The following is an 11,232-nucleotide window of genomic DNA, read 5'->3' as shown; positions in this document are numbered from 1 at the left end:
CCTCAGTAAGGATATGTGAATCCCGCGATATTGCAGGGCAGTGGTGCCCATTCAGTTATAATCAGGTATTGTACAATATGTTGTAGATGTACGATGGATTATTTCAGTGCGCTGTGTGATTTAATTATGTCATACTCTGGTTTGATTAATTATGTTGTACATGGGACACGGACCATTTACTTGAGCGATGCGCGCACCTTTAGAGAAACTTCTTACATTACAAGGACGATGAAGGGTTCGTGTCTTATTAATCCTTCCGACACATGTTAGGTAAGGATGTATTTTTTTCAATCGTTCGTGATTTCATGAAAATTTCAGGCCATAGAAATGGTTTTCTTTTACAGTTGTATGACAATATTGCCATAATCTAATGATTCTTGAGGAACAGTTTTAGGATAATGAGGATGAAAAATGGAGTGAAATACCTGAGATTTTCGTGGCAATTTGAAGTGATCATTTGATTAGTCTGAAATTTAAGAACCTTCACCTATATCAGAGTTTTAAAAGATTCAAATATGGCATCACACAGTCCACGGAATACACGTATACCTATGCCGAGACGTGAGGGAGCATCCTCTGCCCCTCCTGTGATCAGGTCGGGGGCATCCCCGAAATCTGTGGGGGTGAAAAAGGAGCCCCTCTCATCATTCACTGGAATTACATCAAGTACTAGTAACATCCCAGCATCAAAGTTGTCAGCCTCAGGCGCGAGAAAAGCCCCTTCTTTTGTTGTTGTCACGAGTTGTGCCTCCACAAATAATGTGGAGATTTCGAAATGTAATGATACACATTCGGCCACTGAAAATAATATGGAAAATACATCAATTACTAAGGAGTCTCCAGAAATGAGCCCACAGGCACAGACCAAAGTCAAGGTAAGTGTGTATGTAGCCTATTAATTGGCATTTGTCTTTTATAATGACTACAAATGAAAAAGTGAATGGTCCGCTTTGTAGGCCTCTTGGGGGGTCTTGGGAGTTCCCTCTATCTCTTGGATGGTACCTGTTACCCCTCACCTTCCAGCTTCCCTTCTAAGGGTTTCTGTTCTTGTGCATATTTCAAGCTTGATGGTATTTTGTTCCAGTAAATTTCCATTCCAAGTTTAACAGAACATGATATGGTCATTCCATGATCTGAGGGTTTGTCGTGACCTCATCTTTGAACTGAGGGTTTGTCGTGACCTCATCTTTGATCTGAGGGTTAGTCTTGACCTCATCTTTGATCTGAGGGTTAGTTGTGACCTCATCTTTGATCTGAGGGTTAGACGTGACCTCATTTTTGATCTGAGGGTTTGTCGTGACCTCATCTTTGATCTGAGGGTTAGTCGTGACCTCATCTTTGATCTGAGGGGTAGTTGTGACCCCATCTTTGATCTGAGGGTTAGTCGTGACCCCATCTTTGATCTGAGGGTTTGTCGTGACCTCATCTTTGATCTGAGGGTTAGTCGTGACCTCATCTTTGAACTGAGGGTTTGTCGTGACCTCATCTTTGATCTGAGGGTTAGTCGTGACCTCATCTTTGATCTGAGGGTTAGTCGTGACTCCATCTTTGATCTGAGGGTTAGTCGTGACCTCATCTTTGATCTGAGGGTTAGTTGCGACCTCATCTTTGATCTGAGGGTTAGTTGTGACCCCATCTTTGATCTGAGGGGTAGTTGTGACCCCATCTTTGATCTGAGGGTTAGTCGTGACCCCATCTTTGATCTGAGGGTTTGTCGTGACCTCATCTTTGATCTGAGGGTTAGTCGTGACCCCATCTTTGATCTGAGGGTTAGTCGTGACCCCATCTTTGATCTGAGGGTTAATCGTGACCCCATCTTTGATCTGAGGGTTAGTTGTGACCCCATCTTTGATCTGAGGGTTAGTCGTGACCCCATCTTTGATCTGAGGGTTAGTCGTGACCCAATCTTTGATCTGAGGGTTAGTTGTGACCTCATCTTTGATCTGAGGGTTAGTCGTGACCTCATTTTTGATCTGAGGGTTTGTCGTGACCTCATATTTGCTGGCCAAGTGTTCATTTTGTTTACATACGTTTTTTACTTTCTCTAAACTTTGTCAGAGGATCTAATGAAATTGTCTTACAGTCCATATAATATATAATACATATAGTACATACATATGTACAGTTTATTGGAAGTTTACACCTTTGAGTTTAGTATTGGTAGTACCGAGTCACCTTGTCAACTATGTTCTTTTTGTAAACCTCAAAAACCAAAGAAGGACAATATTTGGGAGTAATATTTTCAGCATTTGCTCAGTTGGAATGGATAATTGAGTAAACATACATTACTTTAGGATTGATCATATTTTACAGCTTTCCATGTTGAAAGCCTTCTGATAAATTATGATAGCACTAATTGATGTTTCTTATATCGTTTTCTATGGCAACTTTTATTAATGTGCTAATTCATCACTTCACTTATCTGTTCATGTGCTAAGATTTGAGTACGCCTAAACGAGTACATAAACAGTATATAGACAGTAACATCCAAATGTAAATGACAACCAAGGGAAATACATTAGCAGCAAGTACTTGGAACATCATTAAAAGTTTAAAAATTGAAAGGATACCTCACTATCTTCACTAGATCATCGGCAACAAAAAATACCAAGAAAAAGGGTGAATCTGTCAGGGATGAATTTGGTGTATACAAGATGAACCCTTGGCTAGCTGAAGATATTGTGACCTTGGAAGTATGATTTGTGGGATCCAGACAGCCATGGTCAATTGGTCCTAATAAGGTCAGGAACTGACCACAGGGTATTGTATTTCTCAAGCAATTAGTAGTCTGGACCTTACTAGTCACCATGTATATATCACCACAGATACTGGGGCTATATATCTTCCTTAAAACATACACAGTAGCATCTGCCTGGTAAATATTTGTTATTGATCGTAATTGATGAATGCCCTTACAACTAAGAAGACCTAACAGGACCATGTGGATCCTGAGCTGTAAAGGAGAATTTGAGAAATGATGAATGACTTTGAAGAGATCGTTAGTAACCTTGACAATCAAATTTGTTTAAATGATTGACCTTGACCTATTTTTGAGGTCAATTTGATGAATAAGTCTTTTAATGATTTCATCTGACAAAAAGGCAAATGTGTTAAAATCTTTAAAATGTTTTTTAACTCGATAACCAAGAGGCCCAGGTTCGTGATATTCGGCCTATTAGTATAAATGATGAGATGAAGGACGTATAAGTTTGTCAAATCCTGACTGACTTTTAAAGTCACAGGAGTGTAATTTCTTAAAATATTTTAACAATTTCATATCAATTACCAAGGAGATCAGATTGACTATATTAGGCCAGTAGTATAAATGATGGGATGACTGGTCAACAAGTTTGTTTAGTAAATGAATTGATTTCTGACTTCATTCAAGTTCACAGGGTTATCAAATGTGTTCGGTGTTGCATGCCAACTCTCAGAATGTAATAACAGCTTATATGTGCATAAACATATTTTTCTCTCTCAAACATGGCACATTAAGAATTGAATTGAAAGTGCAAGGCCTCTCTAGTGAAGTTATGAAAGCAGTAACAAACAGCTTTGCCTCTAGATGAAATACATGGACTTTGGACTTCGGAAGAAAACCCAGCATGATTTTCTTGGATGCAGGAAAGTTATCCTCAAATGGAAACAGTTTATCACCTTGTCCACAACTTCATAGCAGTGAGGTTATTATATTCACAAATATAAACATTGATAACAAATTCTGAAAAAATGTTAACAATTAAATTTTACATTGTCTTACAATTACACTAGCTATTTGCTTTGTGTGACTTTCTGCATTCTTACTTTCTAAAAACATTATTACAAAAATTTTGACCTGACAAGAATGACAAGCGTTTTGGTTTTACTCTGAGGAAATATTTAGGTGTTGCACACGTTTCGCAAAATGCATTGCCTGTTTTAGCAGACCATGAAACTTAAGCAATTGCATATGATTGACCATGTCATTGGAAATTAACTTAACTAATATCTAAACATAAACATATTTCAATACAGTGGTCCCCCTATTTACGACCACTCTCAAGAACGACCACTCCCTGTATGCGACCAAGTTTCGCATTCACCGACGTTTTCCAACGATAAATTACCCCTTCTAAACGACCACCCCGCTAACCCGACCAACGACCGCTTAATCATGTCCCAAAAACGTGAAATGTACTTTGGTATCCCTCTCGTGAACGACCAAGATTTTTGCAAAGTTTCATTAAGACATTCAAATTATAGAAAAATCAATAATAAAAGCGTGTAACGTCCAGCTCATTGAAATTCGTGGACCCAGGTAAAATTTGACACATTGGATTGACAGGTTGTTTACACTGCGATAGCCAGCTAGGGAGCTGTTTTGTCCACCGATGTTTTTACAAACAAGATAATTACTCCTACCTTTTGTAGACAAATGGTTTGTTGTGATTTTCACAAATTTAATATATTGTGGAATCTGTATACAATGTATCCATTATACAAAGCTATTATTAAATTGTACGTACAACGTAGGACTACAGTATACTAAGCTAGACAACGTGATGAAATTCCATTAGAGTGACCTCCCCTGTTACCTGTATGCGTGCGCACCATTGTCCGGTAATGAAAACAATTTATTACAAAGATGGCTGAACATCCTCAGCAGTCGGCAAGAAACGAAAAGTTTTTACACTTAAACAAAAGATCGGTGTTTTAGAAATGATCATGATACACAATGGTGGTAATGCAAGAAAGATTGCATTGGAACCAATGTCGGTAAAACGCCGAACTCAGATCCCGAGCTTGGATTATTGTTTATTTTCTCTTCAACGGCTTACATAATCCGAGGGTTCTGATGTTAATTAATATCGCAAGCTGCCTTGTATCTACGTAGTAAGATCGTCAGAAAATTCGGACTACGGCTTACAATAACAGATTAAAGTATTTTTTTCTATAACTAGTTTTGTTGGTGCTTTTCAGCTATTCGTACCTGCAAATTTTCTGTATTTTTACATTAGAGATCGACATTTTTCAGGGATGAGGGGGGTAATTTTGTGGATCCTGCACTCAAGCGTGCCTATTTACGTTTTTTGCTTATTATTCGAGATATAACGTTACACTTAAATTTTGTGAAATAATTTACACATGCAACAAGTAAACCAAATTCAAAACATTACTGACAGAGAACATTTAAAAACACATTTTAACTTAACACAATGAATTGTCTATGTATATAATGTAATATGTACTAGCTTGTGTGATCATTGACTTCACTGACGTCACTCAGATGACAAAACTCTCAACAAAGACCACCCCCGTTATAAGACCACCTGATGCCTGTCCCATAGGTGGTCTCATAAGAGGGGGACCACTGTATATATAAAATAACAACTAGCCTGTGTGTCTGATACAGTATATATGGGTAACAGTTGAGCCAACAAATCTGGGTCATTCAGGTCATATGATTCTAATATGACCTTGACCAGATTTCAAGGTTGCCATGAGGAAATTCTCCAAGGTTTCTTTTTGTATGGAAATAAAGATAGCTCACTCAAATTTTTTTCATTGAATGCAAAACATGGGGAAATATGTTTGATAGGAGTTTTATGAGTTTTGCATACGTTTGTTGAATTGTATTGTGAATAATAAAAAGATGATTTAAAACATGTTGACGATGACCTCTTCATATAATTTATCACTTCTTTTTTTCTTTGTAGACAGGATTTTAAAGTCATAATAAAAAGTGGTTTGAAGTCAAGAACATCTGCATCATTTAAATGCCTCTGAATGGGAAAAGGCACCTCAAACAGACATCAAAACATCCCTTTCATAGGTATTCATAGTTTTATCCATAAACAAGATGTGATGTTGGTTGGCTTGTACATGTGCAGTGATGCCATAGTGTGATATTACCCACAGTTATGAAGACGTAGGTCAGATTTACCTGGTTATTATCATATAGAAATTTTTGAGACTTTTGTGATCGTAGCTCTGCCTTCCATTAAGATTTGCATCATGAAATGGCAGCTGATTAGAATTTCTTTTTGTATTCGGAGATGGTAACTGGCTATCAATGGCCATCTTGTCTGATATTTGATGTCTTGTCTCTGGGTAATTAAATGTCTGACACATCTTTATAGTAAACTGACATTCTGTGTTGAAGTAAATACCTGTAATAATTTGATGTCTGGTATAACTTCAGTCGGTAGAGTATCAATCTTTGATGTCTGTGTTTGTTACGGTACCCAACTTTAAGCAATTGACTTACATTCAATTTTACACCAGGACAGAAAGTTGAATTGATTACCATTTATTGTTATCGCCTCTGAAACACGTTTGCTGGGGGTATTAAAATCGATGGGCTTTTTTTTTGTGCCCCTTCATCTGTGTGTTCGTCCTATCATTTCCAATGCATAACTTCAAAACTGTTAAGGATATATAACTAAATGAAACCTGGTATAAGATTCGCTCTAGTGATTTAATGGTGCTTTTTGGTGTGGAGGTGTTGAATTTTTCATACTCTCCCTGTTACCATGGAAAAAAAATAGTTAAATACGTAAATGTTGCAGTTTCTGAAGCATTACTCCAAAATTATTTAGGAAAACTTCATGAAACCTAGTGCATGCATTGCTTTCCTGGTTTAATGGTGACTTTTGGTATGGAATAGCTTGCATTTTAGGGTATCCTGACCTAAAAGGGAGGGTCACGTTGATCTATAATCATGAACTATAGTCATCATGCTCTGTCTGTGGCTGTCTGCCATTCGTCAGCGTTAACTTTTCATATTTCACACTTCTCAAATTCCACCTCTTGGATTCAGCTCAAACTTTCTTGACCTGATCCTGAGATGGTCCTGACCAAGTGTTGTTATTTTTTGGGTCAGTCTGAGATCCAAGATGACCACCATGGCCGCCATCTTCAAAACCATTTTGAACTTTTTCCACCCGTAGGATTCAACTCAAACTTAACTTAAATGGTTTTGAGATGATGGTACTGAGTAAAAGTTTTTATTTATTCAGTCTGAAATCCAAGATGGCTACTATAGATGCATCCTGTCCCTAAAAAAAAAACCAACAACAAATTTTAAACTTATTCTCGAGCTCCATCAGTTGGATTCAGCTAACTTTCCTGAAATCATCTTGAGAAGGTCCTGGCCAAGTGTTGGATGGATGCAATGGCTGCCATTGTTACAGTCACCTTTGTGAAGCAGACCTACAAAGTTTGAACGTTTTTAATAGAGTTTTTGTAAATATTTACAAAAATATGTAAGTTAGGAAGTTTTTTTATAGCTGGTATAGAATGAACTGGATAAGACTGGTTGTGTCTATCAAATATAATGAATCTGGTATAGAATGGGTCGGATAAGAAAGGTTTGTGTTTGACATGTAATGAATCTGGTATAGAATAGGTCGGATAAGACAGGTTTGTGTTTCACATGTAATGAATATGGTATAGAATGGGTCAGATAAGACAGGTTTGTGTTTCACATGTAATGAATCTAGTATAGAATGGGTCGGATAAGACTGGTTGTGTCTATCAAATATAATGAATCTGGTATAGAATGGGTCGGATAAGAAAGGTTTGTGTTTGACATGTAATGAATCTGGTATAGAATAGGTCAGATAAGACAGGTTTGTGTTTCACATGTAATGAATCTGGTATAGAATGGGTCAGATAAGACAGGTTTGTGTTCGACATGTGATGAATCTGGTATAGAATAGGTCGGATAAGACAGGTTTGTGTTTCACCTATAATGAATCTGGTATAGAATGGGTCGGATAAGACAGGTTTGTGTTTCACATGTAATGAATCTGGTATAGAATGGGTTGGATAAGACAGGTTTGTGTTTCAACTATAATGAATCTGGTATAGAATGGGTCGGATAAGACAGGTTTGTGTTTCAACTATAATGAATCTGGTATAGAATGGGTCGGATAAGACAGATTTGTGTTTACAAGTGTCATTTGGACATTTAATTTTTCACATTAATTAAAAGCATTCTTATCTAACATGAGATTACTTTTTTTTTTAAAGAATGGATAATCTAAAAGTAGAAAGCATAATTGTTATCATCATGTTGATTGGGAACTGTTTATCCACTGTTGAAGATGGTGTTAGTGAGAAGGTCTCATTAGGATACGCCGATTTAACTGTTGTATGGGGTCTGCTAACCCGTTGTTATTACAAAGAATGCCTTATTATCATCTTGTATAACCCCCAGTAAAATATCCCATCAAATCACTTAACAGTACTCCAGTAATGTGTGTAATTGTTGACTACATTGGTTGAAAAAAACGTTTTGTATTTTGATTCATTATTATTAAATCTTGGTAATTATGATTGCTTGTTAGAGTACACTACATTCCAGTTAAGCTAGATTAATATTTTATCTGGAAGCTGTTCCTCAGATGTAGATTAATACTATATTCAGAATCGGTTCCTCAAATGCAGAATCTGGGTACATAAGTATTGTTGACTGTAAGGCTGAATTGATGTTCAGAATAATGATCAGATAAAGTGATCAGGAAAGTGACTGGTGTAAATGATTGGATTAATGACCAGATAAATGGCCGCATTAATGACCAGATTGATGACTGGATTAATGACAAAATTAATGACTGGATTAATGACCAAATTAATGACTGGATTAATGATTGGATTAATAACCGGATTAATGACCAGATTAATAACTGGATTAATGACCAGATTAATGACTCGATTAATGACCAGATTAATGACTGGATTAATGACCAAATTAATGACTGGATTAATGACCAAATTAATGACTGGATTAATGATTGGATTAATAACCGGATTAATGACCAGATTAATAACTGGATTAATGACCAGATTAATGACTCGATTAATGACCAGATTAATGACTGGATTAATGACCAAATTAATGATTGGATTAATGACAGGATTAATGACCAGATTAATGACTGGATTAATGACCAGATAAATGACAAGATTAATGGTCAGAAAAATGGTCAGAATAATAACTGGATTAATGACCAGATTAATGACTGGATTAATGACCAGATTAATGTCTAGATTAATGATCAGATTAATGACCAGATTAATGACTGAATTAATGACCAGATTAATTCCCAGATTAATGATAAGATTAATGGCCATATTAATGACTGGATTAATGACTGGATTAATGAAATGACAGGATTAATGACCAGATTAATTCCCAGATTAATGACAAGATCAATGGCCGAACAAATAGTCAGAATAATAACCAGATTAATGGCCAGATTAATGACTGGATTAATGAATGGATTAATGGCTGGATTAATGAATGGATTAATGGCTGGATTAATGACTGGATTAATGACTGGATTAATGACCAGATTAATGAAATGACAGGATTAATGACCAGAATGGCTGGTTTAAAGATAGGATAACTGTTAACTTACTTAATTTGACACACTCAAATTTTAGCTCAAATTCAAATTAGAAACAGATTAGCTGAATGATCAATTAGCACACCAATAATGATTTCCATAGAAACTACTGTAGATACATTACGGTTAGTGGAATCAAAATTTAGCTGAATGCTTTAAGCACGAAAAATGCTAAAATAAGATTACTGCTAAAATATGTATGTTTACAGTCATGACTGGATTACAGATTTGATTGGTGACCAGATTAATGACTGGATTAATGACTGGATTAAAGATTTGATTGGTGACTGGAGTAATGACTGGAGTAATGACTGGATTAATGACTGGATTAAAGATTTGATTGGTGACCAGAGTGATGACTGGATTAATGACTGGATTAAAGATTTGATTGGTGACCAGATTAATGACTGGATTAATGACTGGATTAATGACTGGATTAAAGATTTGATTGGTGACCAGAGTGATGACTGGATTAATGACTGGATTAAAGATTTGATTGGTGACCAGATTAATGACTGGATTAATGACTGGATTAAGATTTGATTGGTGACCGAAGTAATGACTGGATTAATGACTGGATTAAAGATTTGATCGGTGACCAGAGTAATGACTGGATTAATGACTGGATTTGATTGGTGACCGGAATAATGACTGGATTAATGACTGGATTAAAGATTGGATTGGTGACCAGATTAATGACTGGATTAATGACAGGTTAATGGATGGATCCATGACAGGTTAATGACCTAGTTAATGACCAGAATATCTATTATGGAATGGTCGGATTAATTTTTGTTTGCCTTCGTAATATTTTAAGATAGGATCTCTTGGAGACAGTTTTGTCTGTATTGAAATGTACAAGATGTATATTTCAAAGTTGGGTGCATTGTGGATATTTTGTATATAAGGGAGCAGCATTTGATCCATTGGGAATACTTTGTTATGAAGGCATTGTATTCTACACAATAATAGCCTTATTTCTATAGAAAGATGTATAATTCTGACCAGTTTAGTCGGCTTATATAGGTTTTAATGACGTACCTGAGTACGAAACATTTCCACACATAAATCAGTGTTGAAGTTCATGTCTCCTGGGATTCATGCTCAAGAGGCGGGTAATTGAGATTTCAGGAAAAGAAACAAGCATTAGATGTCTTTTCACATGTAATGCTTCCATTTGCCCAGTAATTACCTACATGTATGTTCCCAGAAGTAAGTTTATTTGTGGGAATGTTCCAGGAAAATGCCATTGTCTTGAGATTTTTATTTTGATTAGTCTACTTCTTGCGTCTTAAATGTTGTTAAATGTCTGTTCAAAATATAAAATCTGAATATTTCATTCCACATGATACAATTTGTCTGTTGGGTGAATTTGAATATCATTCCTTTTAGATATGTGTGTTACTGTGTTGGTATGGAGGAGAATTATACATGTCTTTCAAACATTTATGTGACTCTCGATTGCAGCATTGTATTTTAGGTAAGGTCATCAAAATGTTTGTTCTCTACCCAAACGTACTCTAAAGCACTTTGGCGATTAAAACTATCTTCAGTAATGAATGCCAATGAAAATATAAGACTGATGTAGCGATCGATCACTGATTATCTGTCTTTTTTGCATGCATTGAAGGCCATTGTAGAAGGATGTACTTACATGACAGAGCTGGTTTCTTTGTGGTATTTTGGCATCAATAGATAATTGTTCTGTTTATAACTTGATAAAAAAAAATAGGTGAAGCAGTGTAAAACCAGGCCGAAATCAATAACAGTGAAAACAGGTTAAAAACTCTACATCTTACACTAAGTAGAAATTTTACTACATGTACTTAAGGATAATCAT

At 36.1% G+C, this 11,232-nt stretch overlaps 1 protein-coding gene across 1 annotated transcript; it reads right to left on the bottom strand.

Moving 5' to 3' along the window:
* Nucleotides 1-1,121: 1,121 nt before the first annotated feature.
* LOC117328378 (serine/arginine repetitive matrix protein 2-like) lies at nucleotides 1,122-6,060 on the bottom strand. The gene is made up of 2 exons (XM_033885906.1): nucleotides 5,924-6,060; nucleotides 1,122-2,001 (listed from the first exon to the last, which is right to left on the bottom strand). Exons 1-2 carry the CDS (start codon nucleotides 6,058-6,060, stop codon nucleotides 1,122-1,124), a joined length of 1,017 nt encoding a protein of 338 aa, XP_033741797.1.
* Between the last annotated feature and the right edge of the window lie 5,172 nt (nucleotides 6,061-11,232).

The sequence above is a fragment of the Pecten maximus genome, chromosome 5 (assembly GCF_902652985.1).
Source record: "Pecten maximus chromosome 5, xPecMax1.1, whole genome shotgun sequence".
NCBI lineage: Eukaryota > Metazoa > Mollusca > Bivalvia > Pectinida > Pectinidae > Pecten > Pecten maximus.
The sequence above is the reverse complement of the archived record's forward strand: the minus strand, read 5'-3'. Positions and strand labels throughout refer to the sequence as shown.